At 36.8% G+C, this 27,810-nt stretch overlaps 1 protein-coding gene across 18 annotated transcripts in view; it reads right to left on the bottom strand.

Moving 5' to 3' along the window:
* Window positions 1-27,810, bottom strand: part of NRXN1 (neurexin 1) — a 1,127,862-nt gene that overhangs the window by 713,070 nt on the left and 386,982 nt on the right. Inside the window, exon 6 of one of the 18 annotated variants that reach the window (XM_065890667.1) lies at window positions 21,839-21,853. The exons of the other annotated variants lie outside the window; for them this stretch is intronic. Within the exon in view, the coding sequence (XP_065746739.1) occupies window positions 21,839-21,853 (15 nt within the window). The remainder of the gene's footprint in view (window positions 1-21,838; window positions 21,854-27,810) is intronic. 18 annotated transcript variants of the gene reach the window in all.

Raw genomic sequence — 27,810 nt, 5'->3', positions numbered from 1 at the left:
AAAAAATCTAGAAACAATAAATGCTGGAGAGGGTGCGGAGAAAAGGGAACCCTTTTGCCCTGTTGGTGGGAATGTAAATTGATACAGCCACTATGGAGAACCAGTATGGAGGTTCCCTAAAAAACTAAAAATAGAACTACCATATGACCCAGCAATCCCACTACTGGGCATATACCCAGAGAAAACCATAATTCAAAAAGACACATGCACCCCAATGTTCATTGCAGCACTATTTACAATAGCCAGGACATGGAAGCAACCTAAATGTCCATCAACAGAGGAAAGGATAAAGAAGATGTGGCACATATATACAATGGAATATTACTCAGCCATAAAAAGGAACAAAATTGGGTCATTTGTAGAGACATGGATGCACCTAGAAACTGTCATACAGAGTGAAGTAAGTCAGAAAGAGAAAAACAAATATCGTATATTAACACATATATGTGGAATCTAAAAAAATTGGTGTAGGCGGTCTAATTTACAAAGAGAAATAGAGACAGAGATATAGAGAACAAACGTATGTACACCAAGGGGGAAAGGAGGGGGGTGGGTTGAAGTGGGAGATTGGGATTGACATATATACACTATTGATATTATGTATAAAATAGATAACTAATGAGAACATACTGTATAGCACAGGGAACTCTACTCAATGCTCTGTGGTGATCTAAATGAGAAGGAAATCCAAAAAAGAGGGGATATATGTATACATGTAGCTGATTCACTTTGCTGTACAGTATAAACTAACACAATATTGTAAAGCAACTATACTTCAATAAAAAAAATAAATAAAGGTACAATTCAGTGAGTTTTGGTAAATTTATGATGTTGTGCCACTATCACCACAGTCTAATTTTACATTTCCATTGCACCAAAAAGAAACCTTGTGCTCATTAGCAGTCATTCCCTGTTCCCATCCCTAGGACAACCCAGGCAATCACTATGCTTTCTGTTGCTACAGATCTGCCTTTTCTGGACAGTTAATATGGAATCATATAATGCGTGGCCTTTTGTGTCTGACTTCTTTCACTTAGCATAAAGTTTTTGAGGTCCATCCATGTTGTAGCATGTAGCATGTGGAACACAACAGTATTCCATTGAATGGATATGTTACATTTTTGCTTACCCATCTCCCAGTTGACAGACATTTGAATTGTTTCTACTTCTTGCTATTATAAATAATGCTGCTATGCTATGAACATCTATGTACAACTTTCTGTGTGGCCACGTTTTTATTTCTCTTGGGTAGGTACCTAGGAGTGGAATTATTGAGTCATGTGTTAAACCTATGTTTAACATTTTAGGAAACTACCAGTTTTCCAAAGTCTTACATTACCATCAGCAAAATGTGAGCGTTCCAACTTCTCCTTATCTTCCCCAATACTCGTTATTATCTGTCTTTCTGATCACAGCCATCTCAGTGGGGGTATCTCATCGTGGCTTTAATTTGCATTTTCCTGATGGCTTATGATCATGACCATCTCTCATTTGTGTCTGACTGTTCTTTCTCTTTTCTGTTTTGAATTCCTCCTCTTTTTATTGTTCTTTAAAGTTTTTATGTCCCCCTTTTCCCTTACATCCATTTCCTCATGCTGATTCCCACTCATATTTAATTAACTCCATATCTAAACGGCTGCAGCTTATGGCTCATTCTCAATCTATTTATCTCCATGAAGTTGCTGAGGTCGCACTTCTATTGGGAAAAGAGGCAGGGAAGCCGAATTTAAAATTTACACATAAATAATATAGAGTTCAAGTTAACCTTGATTTACATATAAATACTTAAAGTATTAGTATACCACAATTTGGATTTTAAGTAAATATGTTAACCACGTGATCAGACTGTCCTGCTCTCCTACTGCCTCTTGGATAGTGTAAGATTCATTCGGTTGGAAAAACGTTCAGTTTTGAACCCAGCTGTCATCACTGTCTTCTCCACCTGCCTCTTTTGTTTCCTTCCTTTTCCTTTGTGACATAATGGCTGCAGCTGAGGCACACAATCTCCTACTCCCTTTCTTCCCTTCTGGCTTTTTCATCTTCCTATCTAATCAGTAGCCAATAGGGTTACTCCAAACAGAGGTTCAAATGATGCTCAAACAAAAATTATTATCCATTTCACACTGTGTGACCAAGTGGATGTGGGGAAACAGAGCAAGGAACAAAAGAGCAAGAAAGGTCAAATTAATTTAAGTCCTTTGCAACCTGGGAAAAACGTCAGATCTTGATGTAAAATAGAGAGTTTGGAAAGCTGGGATTGTTTGATATGTGGTGGTGGTTTGGCCAATTTAAGAAAAACAATTAACTGAGTATGACTAAATTGCAAATTGGACTGACCAATTTTATTTTTCTTTCGGAAAGTAGCAAGCATTAGAAAAAGATATAGTTCTCTTTTCCCTCTTTATTTTTCTTCTATTTCCTTCTCCTCTTTTCTCTTTCAGAAGAAAATAATAACCTCTTTTTTCAAGCATTAATAAAGAATCAAGAATAACTTCATCTGATGCATTTTTACTTGCCTTTCAAACAACTTCCATATTACCAAAACAACTGCTTCTGGAACCCAGATTTGCTGTAGCCTACAACTTAAGGAAAAGAATATATGCTTTTCTATTCAGGATGTGTTTAGAGATGCTCTGATAAACAAAACCTGAACCAGTCCAGCCTGATACGGTTATAGTGCTTGTTTGGATGTAAAATGACATTTAAACTGAACTGAAAAACATTTGCTAATAGCTAAAAAGCTTTGCCAATATAACTTAGTTTAAGAGCTACATCTTGGCATCTTGTTGGGAGCAAAATACCTATGAATGGAGAACAGTTGTTTTTGGTTTTTACTTTTGTTTTTGTTTTAGGAGAGCAGGAGAAAGAAAGAGGATAGAAGACAACTAGGACTTTGGGACTTTGAAAGCTAGGATGTCAGCACTCACTCACCCACCACATAAATATAGCTGATATATATCACTTTAACTTTGTAGTAGTATATATTGACACTTCTTTTTGATATTACATGTAAATGTCTTATACAATGAAAAATACTCAAGAGTAGAAGATAACAAAGGAGAAAAAAGAGAAGGAATTCTTAAACCAGCGATTATTTAAGGGTAAACTGACATATAAATGTGAAATTAAACTTGAACCACTTTTCAATCTAATTACCGATACAAAGAAATGGGAAGGTATTGACCTCTAGGCTTCAGAAAGCTTGGGTAAAATCATTACAAATCTATCAGCTCTACCATCAGAATAAACCCAGAATCTAAACACTTAATCGTTTTCACTGCTGCCACCCTCGTCTGAGTCACCAGTGTCTGGTGACTTCTGAAATAACCCCCAAACTGGTATCCCTGAGTCGACTCTTCCCTGCCTTCCTCCTCCAAAAGAAATCAAAATGATCCTTTTAAAACTTAAAGTTGAATCACGTCACTCTTTGGCTGAAAGCCCACCCATGAGAAATTAAGTAGCCTTTTTGAATTAGAAGCAGAAGAGGTGTTAATTAAAAGAGTAAGTAGCACCTACATTCTAAAGAGCAGCTCAATCTGTACTAGAACAGGTGCAGCCAGAAATCATGAAAATGGTCTGACAAAGTCACAAGCTAAGGACAAAATAAATAAAATACATATTAAGAGAAACAGGAGTTTATAGAGTTCTAGAAGTATCAATTTTCTCCACTGCACATAGTTTTTTGCTCCATTTAAGGTACTGAGGTTAGCAAGTGGGAAGTGAAATTAACCTATCATCTAAGTAAATATTTATTTTATTTACAAATGCATGGTTAAATATACTCAGTAGCCTACCCTGCCTCTCTTGGCTATTCTTAACTGGCATGACAGGACTTCTCTGTGTTTATACACTAATCACCATTAATTAATGGACAATCTACCCCACAGCCCCCAGGTCCCCACCATACCACCCAAGCTCAAGGGCTACTTGAACAAAGTAACAATTCACTAAGAAAAAAAATTCTCAGCAAGAATATCATCTCACACTTGAGACAAAATATCTTCATTATCAGAGATGCCACCATTACAATTAATTCATTAGTTTAAAAAATAATAAGGCTATCCTAGAGCATTTGCTTTTTTTGGAAGATAAAGAAATTAAATGGAAGAGAAATTACCAATATCCATCGAGAAATAAACACTATTAATATCATATGTTAGTTTTGTATCTTGCTTTCCCCATGGAACATGACATGGGCATTTTCCTATTGCATTAAAAATTTCGGAGACAAAAAACAACAACAAACCCCCTCGCAGCTTCCCATCTCTCTGAATAAAAGCCGAAGTCCTTAGAATGGCCATAACTACACAATCTGACTCCACCCTTACGTCTGTGAGCTCACCTTCAGTACCACCCAGGCCCCCACTATGCTCCAGCCACAACCACTAACCCACTGATTCTTTCACAAGCCAGGCAGTTCACTAGATCACTGCCTTCCACTGGCTCTTTCCTCTGTCTGGTATGTTCTTCCAGATATCCATATTGCTTGCTCTCTCACCTCTTTCTAATCTTTGTCCCAATATCACCCACACTTTACCTTCCCTCTCCCTGCTTTATTTTTCTCCATTGAACTTACATACTTCCTAATATATATAGTATATAATTACTTATGCTTAAATATTTGTTGTTCAATCTCCCACAGTGGAATGTGACACAGGACAGGGATCTTTATTTTTTGTTTAGTCAGTAGCCTCCCCAGGGATGCCACACTTATGATAGTTCTTAAATGATTGGTGTTGTTCTTAGTGATAGAAGGTCAGACGTGGAGTTGTAAAAGCCCTTTCCTTCTCCTTGAGAAGTGGTGGATGTCTCTGCTTCCTATTGACTGGGGCTCAGTCCGGACTGGAGGATAGACATGAGATAAGTGTTCTGTGTTCTGCCCTCAAAAACAAACAAAACAAAAAAGAAACTGAATGTCTTTTTAACTGTTTTACACTTGAAATTCTCATCTTCCTTTAAATCACAAGGATAATCTGTTGACCCATACAACAGCTCCAAGCTATTATTATCCCCAATTGAGAGAGAAAGAAAGAGGCTGTAGAGTTTACTGAAGCCCTATGTGGTAGAACCAGGACTAGTAAACCATGTTATTGGATTTCCTCTTCTATACAGTCACAATGAACTGCAGCCACATCTCAGATGACAGTAAATTAGCAAGTAGACGGGAGACTCGTTCTCCACACTTAAGAAAGGCTTTTACACTGCGTAATTAGCTTCTGAATAATGATACAAGAATGACTACCTTTTCCATCAGAATGCTTTCAGCAAGTCTTAGTCTTTCTTTCATTTCTGTCATTTGCTGCCTTTGTTTTGGTTCACTGTGCAGGTGCTTAGCCCGAATCTTCATTTTACTTAATTTTACCTTATACTATAAACCCTACAGTTGCATCCCAGGGTCCAGAAAGCATTCACACCTTATCCATTTGATTCAACCTCAAAACAACCATAGTTGAGGTAAGCGCAGGTGGGTGTATCTTCACTTTAGAAAGAAGAATGACCTAACTTCTTGGTAATCCTCAAAGCAGGACACAAACACAGATCATTTAAGTACAAACCCAAAGTTCTTAACTTGCTGGAAGTGCATTCACTCTTTTTGTTTCCTGGAGGGCACAATTATGTAACGGGAAGAAAAATTATCTAAATTATTATTACTGAAAATGTCTTCTAGAAATATAAACCTCACTTTTGCACTCCACTTCCATCTCCTGGCAATTATTCTACCAGCGTCGCTCACAAGCACTGACTCTTTGGAAGTTCCTCCCCACTCCTTCCCTGTTGTCTCTACAGCCTCATCACCCTCCTGTTTCCGAGCCTCTGCTGCTGCTCCCTCTCTGCCATCCTCAGTATCTCAGTGGCATTTTGCCCGATTCCAGGTCCAGAGTTAACATCACCTCCCCTTTAGTCACACTAGTAAAAGTGCTTTCTTTTATCCCCTCAATAACCATACGCTGCCCAATTCTGAAAAGCTCTCTTCCTTCTTTTTAGAATTGTATGAGCTTCCTGAGAGCAGGATGTATCATTTCATACTATCCAACATATATCACAGCATAACACTTGTAACAGTCCGTTTTACACTGTAGGCAAGCAATAGATAAAGAATGAACCATAAACTCAAAAGATACCTTCAGGTAGATTATTAGGGAAGGTAGTGGCAGGAAGCATCTGCTTGCCTCTCTTCAGCACTCAGCTTCAGTACTCTTGGCCTTTCCCCAGTTCTCCAATTCTCTTACCACTTATATGTCACGCACATACAGGATGGCATGAGATACGGCTCTCTGGTTCCATCAACAAGGGCAAATGCTAAATTCATCAACCACACATTACTTCAAGATTCCATTATACTGTAAATGGATATATAAACAATTGCTCTTTCGCCATGTACAGTTTTTGATGCAGTAAACTATTTTTCATTTAGCTGGACACTTCTTACATTTACCCATTACAAAGGGCTTCATTTTGTTTAATATGTATATTTTCTCCTGCATGTCTATTTGATAGGCCTATTATCTGACCCACTTTATTTGAATGGGGAGGATAATAAATGTCCTTTGAAAAAAAAGGAAGTTATTTTTCATCCAAGAAGCTTAAAAATCTGTTTTGGGGGGAGTATGCAGCATACTGACATATAGTTTGGGGTTAAGTTTGATAAATGGAATAAATCTTATTTAAAAATCATTTCGTGACATAAATTATTGAGGACTTATATATATATATAATACATATATATTATATATATATATATTTTTGTGTGTGTGTGTGTGTGTGTGTGTGTGTGTGTGTGGTACGCGGGCCTCTCACTGTTGTGGCCTCTCGCGTTGCGGAGCACAGGCTCCGGACACGCAGGCTCAGCAGCCATGGCTCACGGGCCCAGCTGCTCCGTGGCATGTGGCATCTTCCCAGACAGGGGCACGAACCTGTGTCCCCTGCATCGGCAGGCGGACTCTCAACCACTGCACCACCAGGGAAGCCCCAGGACTTTATAATTTTAAAAGGACTTAGGAATCTTTTAAAATTTAAGAGCCAAACATGTTCTATGAATATGAAACTTATTTGGGGATATATTTTTGTATATTGGAAATTATATATTCATATATATTTTTTAAAGAAAAATTAGTGGTTTATTCTTTAATCAAAATTAATTATGGCTTTCATTCTTTTTCTTTTGTTTTTCTGAATCCACAACTTTAAAAAGTGTGCAACAGATTTAACCCTCTGAAAGTTAGTCAATGCCTTGACTAACATCTCACAATCTATTATAACCATCATTTATACTTGGCTTTGCTTTGATTTCATCCTAAATTTAGTTTCCATTTTAATAAGATTGGAGGTTTTGAAGATTCAATGAACCTATAAATTTTACTTTATATTAAAGAAAATAATTATCATTAAAATTGTTCCACCAGGACTGGAGTTTTTGTCTGTATTGTTTATTAATTTATCCCAGCACCTAGAATAGTGCCTGGTATACAGGGAGTGCTCAACAAATCCTAACACCTGCACTTTACACCCTTGGAGAGGTGGAAGGTCAGGAGAGCCTAGGAGAGCCAGGTACTACGCTAAGCAATTTACATACACCATCTCCTTTAACTATCACAAACATTCTTTGTTGTAGGTACTATTGCCCCTATTTTACAGATGAGGAGACAGAGGCATTAAGAAGTGAAGGTGTTCAAAAAGAAGTTGAGATGTTCATTCAAGATAACAGAGCTAGTAAACTGCAGAGGCAGGATCAAACCCTTAGTTTGTCTGACTGCAAATTCTAGCCTCTTAAAGTTGCCATGTTGCTTTCCTTCACCCAAAAGCATAACAACTAGGAGGAGCATCAAATACTTCTCCATCCCCACAGAGTGTAACAATACTGAGACTGACTTGTTACCATGTCATATCCTAGTATCACGAGCCGGTTTCAGTTTTTAAGAGGGTGGGGTTCTCCGACCTTGAACATCAAAATCCATCTGGGAAGGAGAAGAGACTTCAGGCAAGGGTAACGTGTAACCTGCAGTTAGAATAGGTGAGAGGCTTGGAAATGAGAGCAGGACCCTTGGCCACTGGTTTACGTCAATGTGAACGTGTGATATTTGACTCCACAGGAAGCAGGCCAATACCATGTATCTGGCCGGCTGCTTCTCACTTGCATTGAGGGTCCTCCAAGATACTGGAACAGGACCTACCAGAACCTCAAAAAGTCCATTCATCAACAGATAATATCTAACAAAAATGTACGGTGTCTCACCTAGGCGCTAGGCACTGTTCTGAGGGTTGGATACAGAGAGATAAAGATATGAAATGAATAAGCTCTGGGGATCTAATGTACAGCATGGTGACTATATATGGATAATAATACTGTCTTGTATACTTGAAGTTTGCTAACACAGTACATCTCATCACACACACACATACACACACAAAAGGTAACTATGTGAGGTGATGGATATGCTGACTAACTTGATAGTGGTAATCATTTCATAACGTATGCATATATCAAATCCAATCACATCGTACACCTTAAACATATATAATTTTATTTGGCAAGTATACCTCAATAAAGCTGAGGGGAAAAAGAAAACAAAGTTTCAGGCCTCAGAGAGTTCAAAATAATCCTGAATGTGTATGCATGCTTGTTTATCTTAAAATAAGGTTGCAAGGTTCTTTATGTAGTCTTAAATCATTATGACGAGTGTGATTATCATTTAGTGCTCACTGTTGCCAACATCTACGCTAATATTTTTACTATCCACATTTTACAGGAAAACTGAGTTTTAGAGATATCAGGTGATGGCTTAGGTTCCCTCAGCAAACAGTGGCAAATCCATGCATCTCAGGCCTCTTCGATAACAAAAAGTCCCTAACTCATCAGGGACGAGAAGGTTCTTTCAGTAGAGGGTTCACAGAAGAACTGACAATGAAATATATCTTTGAGCCTATTTCTGATATGTAGTGTTGTCTGGATTGCTTCCTCATCCTAGCCTCAGTTTAACATGGACTGCTTGAGTCTAAAAACAAATTAGGTGCGTGAATTTCCTCCTCTTTTTTCAGAAACTAGTTTCCTTCCATTTAGCGAATGTAAATAGTGCTTTGCTCTATCACATTGCTCAACGATAGCTTATTCTTAATAGTGTCCACTTTTCCTTGCTTGTGCCTTAAAGGTTCCCAGTAATTACCTATCAGCTGTTTATACACATGGCCCTAGAGGCTGGTTTGGTCTTCTATTTGTTACATTAGGAAAATTGTATGGTATAGTAACATGAGTGACAGCACCAGTATGCCTTCATAATATGATTAGGTTATGCAGAGCAGGAGTTTCTCCTTCCTTCTGAAATTATTTTTCTTTTATTTTGAAATTATTTTTCTTTTTCATGGCATTTAGAACCCAAGCAGCATCATTCCTTCTCCAAATGCATCATCTGAAGACCACCCCAGAGACTTTATATTAATTAAAAAATGAATTGCTTGACATGCAAACACCAGTAGCTGCCTCTCCCCAGGCAGGCCTGTTATTATATTTATGACGTGCTTCCTGAAGCCTTCTTAGACTTGCAGAGACTAGAAAATGAACTGTTTCGTCTGTCCATCACTGCAATTCCTCCTAATTGTTGTTTGTATTATTCCTTAAGGCTTTCACTCCCTACAGATTCTGTGACAGTACTGATATTATAATGTACGTAGCAAATATTTTTCAGGAGTCTGAGGGTGCCATGTATAAAGTCTATTTCAATTCCTCCCAACAGGCGCTGAAATGCTACAAACTATACAGAATGTCCTTACCACAGCTTGCGTAAGTTAGAAAAGTATATCATCTGCAAGGAAAAGCTGCTGGTTCTATTTTGCCTTCATTATTTTGAACACTACACCTGCCCTGCTATATTCAGGGTTAGATTTTTGCATAGGCAGTTAGTTAGTGGCCACCTACACAGTGTGTTTTGAGACACACAGAAATGATCATCTTGTTACAAACATATCCCCATTAGGTACCCAATGTTCCACTCTCCTGTCTTCAAATTCTAGCTAGAAGTATGAATGGTTAAAATATCAAGAGAATGAAGGAACGTCCATAGAGAATTCCTACAAGATAAGTCTACTACTTCTTCAATTAATATAGTAGAAGGGTTTGGGGTACTGGATAGAAAATTTTGATTCTTTCATTTTTGAAGCAGTGAAAATTTTGATCAAGGAAATTTCTATGTGGGAGAGCAAATTTCAACCTAATTTTAGCTGATGGGGCAAGATGAGGACACTGGCATGGAAGGTTTAGATCCAGGACTTCCCAACTTTACAGAGGATCCAACTCTTCTAGAGACTGTAAAATCACTGATCCTTGGACATCATCCCCAGTCATCCTCACTCAGTAGATGAGGGGTAGGCATCTGGAAAACCTTGTTTTTTAGCAAACACCCAGGTGATTCTGATAGATCATTCTGGTCGATGAACCACTCCATGATAAACGATGCTAAGGGATAATAAACCAAGATACAGGTGATGGAGGCCAGAAGGCAAAGACAAGTCTAGGATACCTTTACTTGCTTTGCACTGTTTTCCAGGGCTAGTCTTGCTAACACGCTCTTTGACTTAAACTGGCCACCCTGTATTCTTGGTCACTGAAACACCATCCATATACCGTATTTTTTCATATCTCTAAAATACTTTTTTCCTAGATAATCACTTGCTCCTTTCCAACTTTTCTGTTTGTTCTCTTATCTCTCTATCTTTTAGATTCCTGCATCTTGAGAGGATTTCTGATTCTTTCAGTTAAATGAATCTTTGTGCTCTCCTTTGTGCTTCTTAGAAATTGATTTTTTTGTTCAATTTTTAGCTCAGTTACCTCTACTGTTTTTAGAGGCACTGAACTCCTCTCCATGATCTCTGGTAAGAAACTGCCTATTCCAACCCTGAGGTTATGGGGTCTTTACAGTGAAGGGTAAGAGTTTAACATAAACAGTCAAATCCAGATAAATAAAAAATGAAAGGGCTTCCCTGGTGGCGCAGTGGTTGAGAGTCCGCCTGCCGATGCAGGGGACACGGGTTCGTGCCCCGGTCCGGGAAGATCCCACATGCCGCGGAGCGGCTAGGCCCGTGAGCCATGGCCGCTGAGCCTGCGCGTCCGGAGCCTGTGCTCCGCAACGGGAGAGGCCACAACATTGAGAAGCCCGCGTAACGCAAAAAAAAAAAAAAAAAAAAAAAAAAAAAAAAAAAAAAAATGAAAGAAAACTAAAAAACCCATGTGTTTGACAATATCTTAGCTTAGAATTACCTTTCTAATTCTCCTTTGCTTGGGCTAATTTCACAATTAGTTGCATTCCTTTAGGACATGTGACAATTGGTGCATTAATGTGAGCCTGCCTCATTCTGGGTTCTGGAAAAAGTTAATATGGGATTTTCAAATGCATATGCATAATTCACATACATATAACCCACAGTCACAATCTATATATATCACAATATACACTCTACTGACTATTTCATTCTTATAACGGTATGTTCTGTATCCAAAAATATAACTCTGAGTTTAAAGATTTAAGAATATTTCTATTATTTTAACTCTTCTTATTTTGATGGGTTGGAAATATCTAGCACCTGTCTCCCAATAGCTGAAATCCTGCTTGCTGAATCTATACATTTAAAAGTCCCAATGACAGTGATCTCTGGGAGAAATCGCCATTTAGAAGCTGAAAATGTTTTTTTGTTCATTTGTGTTATTAAGTCACCCTTTAATAAAGAAGTATTTAAGGATCTCCTATTATGGGTCTAGGCACTGTGCCCAGAGGGTAGGAATGCAATGGTGAATGAACAAACAGATTCTCTTGGAACTTACAAACTATTATGGCAGAGAGATGACAAATATACAGTTACACAAAGCAATTATTTAAATAACTGTTAAATGCTAAAGGAATCTTGAAATTCACTAAAAATACCATTTACATTTTATATTTTCCAATCAGAATACATCTCTTCTCTCTCTTAAAAAAGAAAATAATTTTAATACAAACTAAAGAATAGCATGCTTCCCTTTTCAGAGAAACTTGCATAAGCCATTGAGCCAAAAATATGTATCCCAAATCTCTAGCTTGGAGTTGAACTCTTGACAATTCAAAGCTTACGAAACTCTATAATAAAGTGTGTGTGAAGGGGATAGATGGAAAGGCACTGGGATTTAATTATCTTCCTTGGTGGTAAAAACACTCTAATTTTGGCCCCTGAATTACCATATGGAACCAGAGGCAAAGCACTTGATTCTTTTGAAAGATTTAACAGGAAAGTGTCTGTAGATAATTACGACTTGCACAATCTCCTTCACTGTCTGGGCACAGAGAAGCTAGCCATCTCATCTCAACCAGAAACTGTCTGAGTTTAGAAACCAAATCATATATTTTGACATTCCCTTGAAGCTGAGATAAAGCTTTAGGTTCACATAATAGGAAATGAGTTGATATTCCTTAAAAAAAACTGAAACTGTAAGGTATATTTTAGTTTTGTTTTGCAATAAAAATAGCCCAATGTTATCACCCCTTGTGCAGAACAATAATTCTTAATAAAAGACAAAGAGATGTTTATCTTTCAAATAGAAACTCATGTAATTTTTGGTTCTTTTACGTATAAGCTTTTTGAAGAGAAAAAACAAATCATGTTAACCTTTACAGCATCAAAAAAGTGATAAACTGAAAGTATAATTAACTTTGTTCTTTTAACATAACATGGTTGCTTTGATAGATCCTAGCTTACTAGCATCTCCACAGGCCACTTTCTTTCTCAATATGCACAGATGAATAAAGAGATTAAACAATTTTTGTGACCTACAATAAGGTCAAACTTTAATTATTATGCTAATTTCATGCATTAAATTCAATAGGTTTACTACTTTCCTGCTAGTTAATAAAACAGACTTTAAAGCATTATCTGTGATATAAGGAGGGGGCCCTCCCATACCTTAAAATACTCTGAATAGATGTGAAGGTCAGTAGAAAGGATTTCTCTCTTGTTATTGATTCCCAATCCTCTAACTGACAAATCCCAGTTAGAACGAATTTATTTAGTTGCAGTTACATCTCAACTGTCTACATTTTATTATTGAAGGAACCATTTCCAGTAATTAACTGAATGTCCTCCCTCTTTTAAAAAACAGCTTCCTGAGATACAGTTGACATTCAGCAAACTCTACATATTAAAAACGTATAATTTCACAAGTTTTGATATATGTATACACCCACGAAACTATCATAGTTAAGATGGTGAACGTACTCATCACCCCGTAAGTTTTCTTGTTACAAAGGTGTAACCCCTTCTACTCATCCTCCGGGCACCAGGCAACCACTGATCTGCTTTCTGGCACTATATATTAGCTACATTTTCTAGAATTTAATGTAATTGGGATAATATAGTATATCGTTTTGTGGTTTTTTTTAATCTGGTTTTTGTCACTATGATGGTTAATTTTATGTGTCAACTTGACTGGGCTAAGGGATGCCTAGATAGCTGGTACAATTTTATTTCTGGGTGTGTCTGTGAGGGTGTTTCCAGAGAGATTAGCATTTGAACCCACAGACTGGGTAAAGAAGACCTACCCTCACCAGTGCGAGTGGACATCATTCTTTGAGGACTTCAAACAGAACAAAAAGGCAGAGGAAGGGTGAATTCTCTCTCTTCTTGAGCTAGTACATCCGTCTTCCCCTGCCCTTAGACATTGGAGCTCCTGGACCCCAGGCCTTCAGACTCAGACTGAATTATACCACCAGCTTTCCTGGTTCTCCAACTTGCAGATGGCAGACAGTGACATATCTTAGTCTCTATAATTGTCAGCCATTCCCATAATAAATCGTCTCATATATCTGTATCTGTACCTATATCTATATCTACATCTATATCTATATACTATTGGTTCTTTTTCTCTGGTGAACACTGACTAATACAGTCACTTGGTATAATTATTTTGAGATTCATCCATGTTATTATGTGTACCAAAAGTCAATTCCTTTTTAATACTACTCAGCCATAAAAAAGAATGAAATATGCCATTTGTAGCAACACGGATACAACTAGAGATTATCATACTAAGTGAAGTAAGTCAGAAAGAGAAAGACAAATACCATATGATATCACTCATACGTGGAATCTAAAATATGACACAAATGAATCTATCTATGAAACAGATACAGAATCACAGACATAGAGAACAGACTGGTGGTTGCCAAGGGCGAGGCAGTTGGGGGAGGGATGGAGTGGCAGGTTGGGATTAGCAGATGTAAACTATTATATATAGAATGGATAAACAACAAGGTCCTACTGTATAGCACAGGGAACTATATTCCATATCCTATGATAAATTATAATGGAAAAGAGTATTAAAAAAAGAATATATGTATAACTGAATCACTTTGCTGTACAGCAGAAATTAACACAAATTTGTAAATCAACTATACTTCAATAAAAAATAAATAAAATGAAAAAGTCAATTCCTTTTTATTGCTTAGTACTATTTCATTATTTGGATATATCCCAATTTGTTTATCCATCCACTTGTTGAAAGACATTTTGGCTGTTTCGAGTTTTTGTCTCTTACAATTAAAATGGCTATGAACATTCAAACACAAGCGTTGCCCTAAGGTAACCTTTCATTTCTCTTGAAAAAATACTGGGGAGTGGAGTGGCTGGATTATATGGTATGTATACGTTTAACTTTTTAAGAATCTGCCAAACAATTTTCCAAAGTGGTTGCACCATTTTACATTCTCAGCAGCAGTGTGTGAGAGTTCCATTTCTTCCATGCCCTTGCCAACACCTGGTAGTGACATGATAATATATGCCTTATCTGCTTCACTGGAATAAATTATGATACTGAGGTTGTTTCCAAGGCTGATATTTTACTTTGAAATTATGTTTGCATCTTAGAAACTTATACAGGTTTCCTCTGTTATCTGAAAGTATAGCATTCCTATGAAAACTCTCCTAAGTAGAAATGGTGTAAAGTGAAGAGGCTATCACCTTAGGACACATCTGGCTCACGGATGCACAAAATAAAAAGAGATAAAGCACAGATGCTCACAGACACAGTTCAAAGCTATGGCTTCTTGATGCTGAGATGCTGAGTGTAGTTCCCAGGGAGGAAGCTTGGCCAGTGCCACTCTCCCTGCTAGGGACGCCCTTGCCTCTATATCAGTTCACTGAAAAACAAACGCTGGACACTATTTTCTCTTTTTGTCTTTTCTTGTAAAAGCGAGAATCCTCTTTAGATTTTTTTCAGGTAGCAAAAGCATGTACTAATGTAGGTCTTTCCTACATGTGAAATGGTATAAAGCAAACCTTCAAAAAGTGGGGGATACCTGTACTTCTTTTTTTCTCTTTGCATTACTTTTGAATAAATCTTATTTTCCAATCAGGAAAAAAGATGCCAATTAGGGAACCTTGAGTTTATTAGGGCTAAGGTCACTTATTTGGAAAGACAAAAAGGTGAAGCAGATTATTAATTTTGCAAACATTTTATATATATACAAAATTAAAAATAAAGGTCATAAATGACAGAAATAAGTAGCACACCCATAGATAAAAAAATTAAAAGCTATATCATTCAGAATGGATTATTCAACTTAAAGAATAATCAGAACTGCTTCAAGTATCAGTGGTAATAGTTGCTGTAATATTTTAGATCTACTGACCCAGCATCCTAGGCCAAACAAGGCAAATGGTATCCAAGTTCCAGAGAGCATAAGACAATAATTTTTATTTATTTATTTATTTTGTGTGTGTGTGTTTGTCTGTGTGTGTGTGTGTGTGTGTGTGTGTGTGTGTGTGAAGAGCATTTAACAAACTTAGAGATTCTAGGTTTAGAAAGTATGTGGGTGGCATGGTGAGGGTATATAAAAGAGAAGGTTATGTCGCTAGTGTAGAATGACCTCATTTTGTTTTCAAGTAGCTAATGAAAAAACAAAATTTGTTTTATGTTAATGTGATTTGCTTTTTTTAACATAATATTCCTTCATTCTTCAAAAGTAATTGGACTTCATTCAATACTCTGTAACGGCCTATAGGGGAAAATAATCTAAAAAAGCGTGGATATAAGTATATGTATAACAGATTCACTTTGCTGTACACCTAAAACTAACACAACATTGTAAATTAACTATACCCCGATAAAACTTTTTTTAAAAAAAGCAATTGGGATATTTTAACCATTTATAAATTTGTGCTTTTATTCTAAAGACAAAAACAAAAAACAAACAAAAAACTATATATGCGAAATACAGAAAAGTCCAGAAAGAATTAACACAAGTTATCTCCTTTTTGGAGATTTAACTCTGTCAAGTAAACAGCACTTTTCTATTTCTGATGATGCATCTTAATTGCATGTTATCAACATGGTTTCCTATTTACCAGGGATAATTTCATAATTGCCATCTTCAGAGACGCAAAATAACAGAGGGCTGCTTCTATCAACATTTAGTAAAATGTTACAAATAGCACTGGGTGAATGAAGGGCTTCAAATTATTGGAAGGACATAATATTGGTTATACATGTTCACAGAATAAGAAATATATTTTTAGTTTCTTTCAATTGGCATGTATAACCAATATTATGTCCTTCAATTGGCATGAAATAAACTGCATTCTGCAAGCACTGATACATTCATAGGGCTGGTGGCTATTTTGCTAATTCATAAGAATGAGGACAGAATGTCATATAAATGGGATAACCAAAAGAAGTACACTGAGGTACGTCTAATCTGAGCTCTGAATTTTCCCCTCATATTCATCCTGCATTGCTCAGCTCAAATTCTAATATGCCTGAGAATATTTCCTTGTTACATCTGGTTATAAATGATATTTTCCTTCTTTAAAACACTGTATTTCTTCTAATCTTCTCCATGTATATGTCTCTAGTGTCATCCCAATCTAGCCTTATATTCCTAGCTATTACTGCATCTCTGTATAACTTATCTGTACCACTACACTAAAAGTTCCCAGAGTTCTGAAACCATATTCTAAAGTTAGTTATGTTCCATTCAAAATGTTTACTATCATCTTTGTCATTATTTATACAAAAATTTTCAGAGAAAACATAGTTTTCAGAAAATTTTTACATTTTATATAGTCTCTGGTATAACAAAATGCCTTGAACCAAGTAAGAATATGTTATTCATCTAATGACAGTTTATCCTTGAGTAGTAAGATGTCTTTTAGGAAAAAATGGGAACTGCAAAGAATTGCAGATGGGATTTTAGTCCTGGTAGTCAACACAGTGTCTAACATCTCAATTTCCCTCTTCTCTTTCAACTGAGGGCTCTGTTTACTGCTATCTGGGGCCATATTTGATTTGTCAATTCACTGTCTTGGTGTTTTCATGGAGCACCCATTATAAGCTATGCAGGACAATAAAACAGGAAAGCAGAGTGATTGCCTCAAGCACTCCCTTGCTTAATCAGTGCTCTTTTGTTTTGAGCTTAAGTGAAAGGTTCAAAGGACTTGAAAAATAGACTCAATGTGTGGACAATTTTTATTTGCTTGTTTACAATCTACAAACTTATTAAACCACTAGGATATTCTCAAGTCAACTAGTAGTATCTCCAGAAATTAAGACAAAAGGAGTAACTACATAGCATGCATTGGGGAGGAGGAAATGTATTGCCTACAGGATTTGAGAAGAAATATTGCCCCCGAAGTGACCTTGTACAATTAATTAGTGCAGTGAGCTGGGTTGTATTGAAATCATAGCTGTGCTATGATATCACTACCTCTGTCCTGGAGCAGCCAGGTAAACCAGGGGCAAGCAGCTTCCTATTTACCTCAACGTACCATTCAAACATCATCATTTTCTTGGGCATCATGATATGAAAAAGGTTGGAAAGCATAGAGAGCCCTGAGAGCCTACGGATTTATCATCATCCCGGCCACAGGACATGCCTATCATTGGCTTCATGCTTTAGAATTGTATCAGCATGAAACAGAGATTTCCGGCAGGAATTTCATAATGAAGAGTTTTCTCTGGAGTGAGAGAAAGGAAGGAGGAGGTAAACAGGAGAAAGGTCAGATAAAAAAATATTTGGGGGCTTCCCCGGTGGCACAGTGGTTGGGAGTCCACCTGCCGATGCAGCGGACACGGGATCATGCCCCGGTCCAGGAAGATCCCACATGCCGTGGAGCGGCTGGGCCCGTGAGCCATGGCCGCTGAGCCTGCGCATCTGGAGCCTGTGCTCCGCAACGGGAGAGGCCACAACAGTGAGAGGCCCGCGTACCGCAAAAAAATAAAATAAAATAAAATTTGGGTCTTGGGGAAGGACTCATATACTGATGCTCTTGTCCACAAATTAAAATAAAATTGGTTCCATGTGCTTCCCTACAGTTATTGCTGGAAAGGCAAAGACAGAAAAAGAAGGGACAGTTCCCATGCTGGGAATGCTGACTCTCACTGAGAGGCCATGATATATTCAAACATATGGGCACTATTGCATGCAGGAAGTGCAAGCTGAGTTTTTCAGTGTAGAAATAGAGATTGCTGAGGACTGTGCTGGTCTGGGGATGCAAGCCTCCAGGTGATTGATGTAACAGGGTGCATGGGAACTGAGGAGAAGGGAAGTTATGTAGGAAAATAGGAGGGAGGGAGTGGTGACCATCAGGAAATACGAGTGTGGGCCAGCTGGTCTGGATAAAGGGCTCACCCAGAGAAATATCAAGAGATAGGTTTCGTGAACTAAGCTGGTGAGCACCTAAAAGACAGATCTAGTCTTACTCTCTGTGCCCTAATGACAGCCATGGGATCAGGAACACGGCAGAGCTTAGATATTTATTAAATGAAGTAGTGATGAGATATTTGAAATTTTTGCAAGATTAGGGAGATTAAACCTTATCTTGTTTAAGGCTGTGAAAAATCCCTGAAAGATTTAAGATTAATTTTTTTTCTGAAATCATTGTTATAATAGAAATAAAGAGCAATATCAAAAATAGAAACAGAAATCAAATATACCAGCACCACTTATTGAAGAGGCTATCTTTTCTCCATTGTATATTCTTGCCTCCTTTATCAAAGATAAAGTGACCATATGTGTGTGGGTTTATCTCTGGGCTTTCTATCCTGTTCCATTGATCTATATTTCTGTTTTTGTGCCAGTACCATACTATCTTGATTGCTGTAGCTTTGTAGTATAGTTGGAAGTCAGGGAGCCTGATTCCTCCAGCTCTACTTTTCTTTCTCAAGATTGCTTTGGCTATTTGAGGTCATTTGTGTTTCCATACAAATTGTGAAATTTTTTGTTCTAGTTCTGTGAAAAATGTCATTGGTAGTTTGATAGGGATTGCATTGAATCTGTCGATTGCATTTGGGTAGTATAGTCATTTTCACAATGTTGATTCTTCCAATCCAAGAACATGATATATCTTTCCATCTGTTTGTATCATCTTTTATTTTGTTCATCAGTGCCTTATAGTTTTCTGCATACAGGTCTCCTGTCTCCTTAGGTAGGTTTATTCCTAGGTATTTTATTCTTTTTGTTGCAATGGTAAATGGGCGTGTTTCCTTAATTTCCCTTTCAGATTTTTCATCATTAGTATATAGGACTGTAAGAGATTTCTGTGCATTAATTTTGTATCCTGCTACTTTACCACATTCATTGATTAGCTCTAATAGTTTTCTGGTAGCATCTTTAGGATTCTCTGTGTATAGTGTCATGTCATCTGCAAACAGTGACAATTTTACTTCTTTGCCAATTTGGATTCCTTTTATTTCTTTTTCTTCTCTGACTGCTGTGGCTAAAACTTCCAAAACTATGTTGAATAATAGTGGAAAGAGTGGGCAACCTTGTCTTGTTCCTGATCTTAGTGGAAATCGTTTCAGTTTTTCACCATTGAGAACGATGTTGGCTGTGGGCTTGCCATATATGGCCTTTATTATGTTGAAGTAAGTTCATTCTATGCCTACTTTCTGGAGGGTTTTTATCATGAACAGGTGATGAATTTTGTTGAAAGCTTTTTCTGCACATATTGAGATGATCATATGCTTTATCTCCTTCAATTAGTTAAAGTGGTGCTGGGAAAACTGGACAGCTACATGTAAATGACTGAAATCAGAACACTCCCTAACACCATACACAAAAATAAAGTCAAAATGGATGAAAGACCTACATGTAAGGCCGGACACTATAAAACTCCTAGAGGAAAATATAGGCAGAATACTGTATGACATAAATCACAGCAAGATCCTTTTTGACCCACCTCCTAGAGAAATGGAAAAACAAAAATAAACAAATGTGACCTAAGGAAACCTAAAAGCTTTTGCACAGCAAAGGAAACCATAAACAAGATGAAAAGACAACCCTCAGAATGGGAGAAAATATTTGCGAACGAAGCAGCAGACAAAGGATTAATCTCCAAAACATACAAGCAGCTCATGCAGCTCAATATCAAAAAAACAACCCACCAAATCCAAAAATGGGCAGAAGACCTAAATAGACATTTCTCCAAAGACATACAGATTGCCAACAAACACATGAAGGGATGTTCAACATCACTAATTATTAGAGAAATGCAAATCAAAATTACAATGAGGTGCTTCCCTGGTGGCGCAGTGGTTGAGAGTCCACCTGCCAATGCAGGGGACACGGGTTCGTGCCCCGGTCCGGGAAGATCCCACATGCCGCGGAGCGGCTGGGCCCGTGAGCCATGGCCGCTGAGCCTGCGCGTCCGGAGCCTGTGCTCCGCAACGGGAGAGGCCACAACAGTGAGAGGCCCAAGTACTACAAAAAAAAAAACACAAAAACTACAATGAGGAATCACCTCACACTGGTCAGAATGGCCATCATCAAAAAAATCTACAAACAATAAATGCTGGAGAGGGTGTTGAGCAAAAGGAACCCTCTTGCACTGTTGGTGGGAATGTAAATTGATACAGCCACTAAGGAGAACAGTATGGAGGTTCCTTAAAAAACTAAAAATAGAACTATCGTATGACCCAGCAATCCCACTACTGGGCATATACCCTGAGAAAACCATGATTTAAAAAGAGTCATGTACCACAATGTTCACTGCACCTCTATTTACAATAGCCAGGAAACGGAAGCAACCTAAGTGTCCATCTACAGATGAATGGATAAAGAAGATGTGGCACATATATACAATGGACTATTACTCAGCCATAAAAAGAAACGAAATTGAGTTATTTGTAGTGAGGTGGATGGACCCAGAGACTGTCATATAGAGTGAAGTAAGTCAGGAAGAGAAAAACAAATATCGTATGCTAACACATATATGAGGAATCTGAAAAAAAACCAAATATTTCTGAAGAACCTAGGGGCAGGACAGGAATAAAGACACAGACATAGAGAATGGACTTGAGGACACGGGGAGGGAGAAGGGTAAGCTGCAACGAAGTGAAAGAGTGGCATGGACGTATATACACTACCAAATGTAAAACAGATAGCTAGTGGGAAGCAGCCGCATAGCACAAGGAGATCAGCTTGGTGTTTTGTGTCCACCTAGATGGGTGAGATAGGGAGGGTGGGAGGGAGACGCAAGAGGGAGGAGAAATGAGGATATATGTATATGTATAGCTGATTCACTTTGTTATACAGCAGAAACTAACACATCACTGTAAAGCAATTATACTCCAATAAAGATGTTAAAAAAATCAATTATCTTTTCATATGATATTTTAAACTTGAGAGGATGCTTCCATCATCATTATTCATTGCCCTCACTTGGAGATATAGTGCAATTGTTAAATAATCACAGCTAAGAAATGTGACAATATAGCGACAGCAAGTTTCATGACAATTATTTTGGATGACAATGCCACTTGATTAAACTACTATACAATAAAGCATTTCTTCTAATAGTAATTTGTTTTTAATGTCCATCCCCTAACCATCATCAAATTTGTCTCCACAGTTTCCCAGTGTAGAATCAATGTAAATTTAATAGAGTAACCTCAGTTTACAGGTAGAGGAAAAAACACAGTGATTTCACAGAAAAACACATTGGCTTGCTCTCAATTACTTAAAAACACTACATCAACCAGACCTCAGTTTAGAACTATCTCTAAAAAGGCTGCTGCTAGTATAATTCTCAAGGCTATTTCAAAAGGAAGAGATAATGTGAACTAGAATTTTCAACACATAATTTTGTTCCACACAGATTAAAGTTTTAAGAACAACTTTATACATCTATAGTCAGCATTGTCTTACTGTATTCGAATATTTTTAATATTTATCCTATCTTAGTGTATTTATCAAGGGAAAGCAGTAATTTTAACAAGAGCATTGCATCATAAATCTAAAGAATAAATACAGGTGTCTTCTCACTCTACTCAACTCCTAAATGTTGGTTCAAGCTGAGAAAACATCAGGCATGTTCCACAAGTTTTCTATAAAATCATGTAGGAAGCTGTTCATATTCTCTTATTAACTATTTCTTTATTGTTAAAAAAAGGCAAGTGAAAACTTTACAAGTGCTCTTCCAATTCTTTAATGCTATATATTTTTCCATTATAATATATTTTAATGATATGGGTATGGAGTTTTGTTTTTACTATAAGGTAAGGCACAATATAAAAATCACTTGATTTTTTTTTTAATTTGGAAATAATTTTAGACTTACAGAAGAACTGCAAAGGTAGTACGGAGAATTACCATATGCTCTCCACTCTACTTAACATTAATATCTCATACTATCATAGGACAACTATCAAAAGAAAAGAACATTGGTTCAATATGATTAACCAAATTACAGACTTTACTTGGATTCAGTTTTTCCAATAGTATCTTTATTTTGTCCCAGAACCGAATCCAGGCTCCCACCTGGTTATGTCTTCTTAGTCACCTTAGGAGAACCAAGGACACTGGTACTCAGAGAGCATGATTAGATTGAGGTTATGAATTTTATCAAGAATATTCCAGAAGTGATATGCCCTTCTCAGTGCATTATGTCTGGGGGGAAATGATGTTGCTGTGTCTCTCTACTGGTGGTTTTAACTTTGATGATTTGGTTCAGCTAGTGTCTGCTGTGTTTCTCCACTGTAAAAATTACTATTTTCCCTTTGCAGTTAATAAATACCCTGGGGGAGACACTTAGAGGCTATGCAAATACCCTTTTTCTCTTAAATTTTCACCCACTAATTTTAGCATCCATCCAGATCTTGTCTGCTTTAATGGTATATTTTTCGTAATTCAAAATGTATAACTGAAACATATATAAAAAGACCTGATTATTACAAAACTTAGATTTCTTTTCTTTCTTTTTTAAAATTTTTCCTGACAATGCAAACAAATCTTGGGGAAGTTCTCTTGAGCGTAAGATTTTCCAAGTTGCTACAGAAACCAAGTACTGATAGAAAAAATTAATAATACTTTATATTCTGCATATTGTATAAGAAACTTAATAGATTCTTTTAGTTTTTCATCTATGTGGCTATTTGCACAGAAAACAATGTACCATTTTTTCCACTTTTATAACTAAAATTCAGATTTTCTGGTTGCTGAATACAATAAAATGATATAATTACCTTATATTCTTTTTAATTTATGCTATATCATCAATCTTATTATTTTCAAATCATTTCTTCCTTCTGATAATATTCATTATACCAACTTTATTAAATATTCACAATGCCTTAAGTCACACAAATCATATTTTGCTTACTGCATGCACATCTTGTAACTAAATATATGTTATCGGTAGTAAGAACCTGGAGTGTAATTTGTTGTGGAAGAAAGCATCCTGGCCTTGGGGAAAAGCTTTTGTATTCCAATATGATGTTGCAATTTAAATACAAAAATAAATAACTGATGGCTAAGCGGAGCTTTGCTAATTCAACAGTATATTTTAACCATCCATATTTTTTGCTATTTTGTTAAACTAACAGAATTTAAGCTGCCAGTAATCACATGATAACTATAGCACAATAAAACCTTGAAGAAAAATGAGAATCTTTCATCTGTTTTCGTGACAGGAAGAACCAAACTAAAACCAAAAACCAAAAACCAAAATAACCCCGACAGAATGTGCTCATTAGGATTTAAAACTCTCTTTGTGTATCTTGTATAACCCTTAAATTTTATCTGATTCTTTTTAGTTTTCAGCTTTCTATTTGAATTGTAAATACTCAACCTAGCACCTGACCTAAAATATAAAATGCATGTAGATATCAATGAGAACAAAATCTCTTTATGATGACCCATACTACTTAATGATGGATAAATTAATTTTGAAAACATTTGTAACCATAATTTGCTATAACACTGATTAACCTCCATTGACTATTCATAGCATATCATTGGAATTTAAATAATTGCTCCTTCGGACTACCACCAACTATAAGCTATACCATCAACCATTAGTAAGAAATACAATTCAAAGTTAGTCCAGCGCAAATTTCTTGTGAATCATTTTTTGTTTGTTTTTTAAATTGCAGTGTAATTACTCAAGTTAATCTAAAAAAAAAATGACTTCATTAAAATGTAGCTATACTTTTGTCGTTCCACCTTGGTCTTTAATTGCTGTGGTCAAGAGGAGTCATATGCTTGTTTAACTTGATAGGTAATTTTCAACTGAACTTGAATTCCTTGAGGAAGACCACAGAATTTGTTATAGAGGTCTTAAGAAAACAAGTGTGGAAATTCAGTGTTTCAGACACCCACTCTGAAGTTTTTCTTTACCCCTCATTTCAGTTTTCTTTTGAGTAAAATGTGAATATCAATAGTTTGACTAATAGAGATTCAGCAAAAATCACTAAATGAAGCCAAAACGGTATTCAGTTGAATTTCCCAGCTGTTATGGATAAAATCCTGTACAGTTTACATGATACGTATTTAAAAACTGGTGTGATTATTATCATTTAAGTTTATTAAATAAATTTTAGCTGGTTATATTCAGTGAAACTTTTTCGTGAGGTCCCCTGAAATGGAAGATCCCTTGTGAAAAATTACTGTTAAACCAAACATGCGTTTGTGAGCATCACTATGTATTTATAATTCAAACATATCATCATATTTGCAAAATGACACATTTAGATCACATCTAATATAATGCAACCATCGTTTGGTTATGGTTTATTAAACTGGAAAATGAACTGTTTACTTACTTGGTATTTCTTGAACCTATACATATCTGCATATGTTACAAAGTAGGCAGTAAGGGTGGGCAATGTGACTTTTGAAAGAACTAAACAAAATAAAGAGAATGACGGTAATTAAAATTGAGGGTAGTTTAGAAAGTATGCTAGTTCTTACCTCTCAGATCTGCCTATTTACTTCTGAGGTTAGATGCTTAAAAATGCAGTCTATTATAGACCAGAAGTTTTATTCTGCATGGAAATTCATAACCAGAAAATTATTTTATAGAAAAAGTGATTTGTTGGAAAATACTAGCATATGCAGAAGAAGTGGTCCCATCCATTCAACATTGATTAAACACCTACTATTTATCAGGGTCTATTTTAGGTAAAGGAAGACACAGACCACCATCTCCCAAAACTGCCAGCTAGTAGAAAAGACACCAGACAGGTAAATACCTAATTATAATAATGTAAAATAAAAGCCTTAAGAAAGCTGTATACAAGATACAGTGGCATTAGAGACGAGTAAGGAACTCCTGGAGATGTGGTCTGAAAAGGAAAAGGTAGAATGGAGGGAAGGGCATTCTCTTTAGAGAACACAGCCGAATGAAAGCATACAGGTCTAAAACAGGAAGGCACTGTCAAAGAACTGCAGGTCGTCTGGATGGCTGGAGCATGAGGCAGAGTGGGGGATGGTAAAGGAAGGCACAGCAGATGACTTAGGTAGGCCGAGGCCAAACCAAGGAGGCTTTTTCTGCTCTGCCATAAAGTTTGATGTTTACTCTGAGGCCAGAGAGATATAGGAATGATTTTTTAAATTGGAATGACATAGTCACATCTGAATTTTACTAAATGTGGAAAATGGGAAAGAAGCGAAGTAGGAGTCAGGGAGGTCAGCTGGGAGGCTATAATTATGGTTCAGCCAAGGAGTGACAGGTCTAGCCATAGTAGTAGCATAGAGAAAGGGGGGAGAGATCTGAGAGTATTTTGGAGGAGAAACAGCAGAATTCTGTGATCATTTATACAGGCAGATGAGAGAGAGGTAAAAGTTGAGAATGGTTTGCAGGTTTTTGGTTTGGATGAATAGGAGAAAATAAAGAAAGAGGGATATATTTTGGAGCAATGATAATGAGTTTAATTTTAGATGTGCTGAATCTGAAGTAAAAACGGCTAAGACGAAAAGACAGCCCTCAGAATGTGAGAAAATATTTGCAAACGAAGGAACTGACAAAGGATTAATCTCCAAAATATACAAGTAGCCCATGCAGCTCAATATGAAGAAAACAAACAACCCAATCCAAAAATGGGCAGAAGACCTAACAGACATTTCTGCAAAGAAGATAAACAGATTGCCAACAAACACATGAAAAGATGTTCAACATCACTAATCATCAGAGAAATGCAAATCAAAACTATAATGAGGTATCACCTCACACTGGTCAGAATGGCCATCATCAAAAAATCTACAAACAATAAATGCTGGAGAGGGTGTTGAGAAAAGGGAACCCTCTTGCACTGTTGGTGGGAATGTAAATTGGTACAGCCACTATGGAGAACAGTTTGGAGGTTCCTTAAAAAACTAAAAATAAAACTACCATATGACCCAGCAATCTCACTACTGGGCATATACTCTGAGAAAACCGTAATTCAAAAAGAGTCATGTACCACAATGTTCATTGCAGCAGTATTTACAATAGCCAGGACATGGAAGCAACCTACGTGTCCATCGACAGATGAATAGATAAAGAAGATGTGGCACATATATACAATGGACTATTACTCAGCCATAAAAAGAAATGAAATTGAGTTATTTGTCGTGAGGTGGATGGACCCAGAGTCTGTCATATAGAGTGAAGTAAGTCAGGAAGAGAAAAACAAATACATATGCTAACACATATATACGGAATCTAAGAAAAAAAATGGTTCTGAAGAACCTAGGAGCAGGACAGGAGTAAAGACACAGATGTAGAGAATGGACTTGAGGACACAGGGAGGGGGAAGGGTAAACTGGGATGAAGTAAGAGAGTAGCACTGACACATATATACTACTAAATGTAAAATAGATAGCTAGTGGGAAGCAGCCGCATAGCACAGGGAGATCAGCTGGTACTCTGTGACCACCTAGAGGGGTGGGATAAGGAGGATGGGAGGGAGACGCAAGAGGGAGGGGATATGGAGATATACGTATGCATATAGCTGATTCACTTTGTTATACAGCAGAGACTAACACAACATTGTAAAGCAATTATATTCCAATAAAGATGTTAGAAGAAAAAAAAAAAAAAGGCTAGCTGTAGGAAAAAGAAATGAAATAGCCCAGCAGTCCTATAAACCAGAAATGCTATTTTGGGAATCAATAGATTTTTAAACTGATTGGCAATACTATCTGCTTCTAACAGTCTGCTCCAATATTTTGGGCTACTAGTCAGTAATAGAAACATAGACAAGAATGACTTAATTTGTTGTGTTAGACTACCACTGTTTTTGAAAAAATAGAACTTAAATTTATGCTGTATCAGGAAATCAACTAAATTTGGCTTGTCTGTATAAGCAGCATAATTAGGAAAAAATAAGCATCTGCATTTGGTCAGTGAAGTGATGATAAACTCAAAGATTGCTTTTGGGACAACAGTGAAACACGTTAACTCAAGCTACTCTAATGCAATGTAGACAAACAATATTTATGCATCATCTCAAAAATATTTATACAGCATCTCATCATCTCATAGTTTACCAATTAAACTATGTATCACTTCTGTCATTATGGTTACTCCAGTTTAAAATTA

Source organism: Phocoena phocoena, chromosome 14 (genome assembly GCF_963924675.1).
Source record: "Phocoena phocoena chromosome 14, mPhoPho1.1, whole genome shotgun sequence".
Taxonomy (NCBI): Eukaryota; Metazoa; Chordata; class Mammalia; order Artiodactyla; family Phocoenidae; genus Phocoena; species Phocoena phocoena.
Note: the sequence above shows the minus strand (reverse complement) of the source record. Positions and strands in the feature narration are given on the sequence as shown.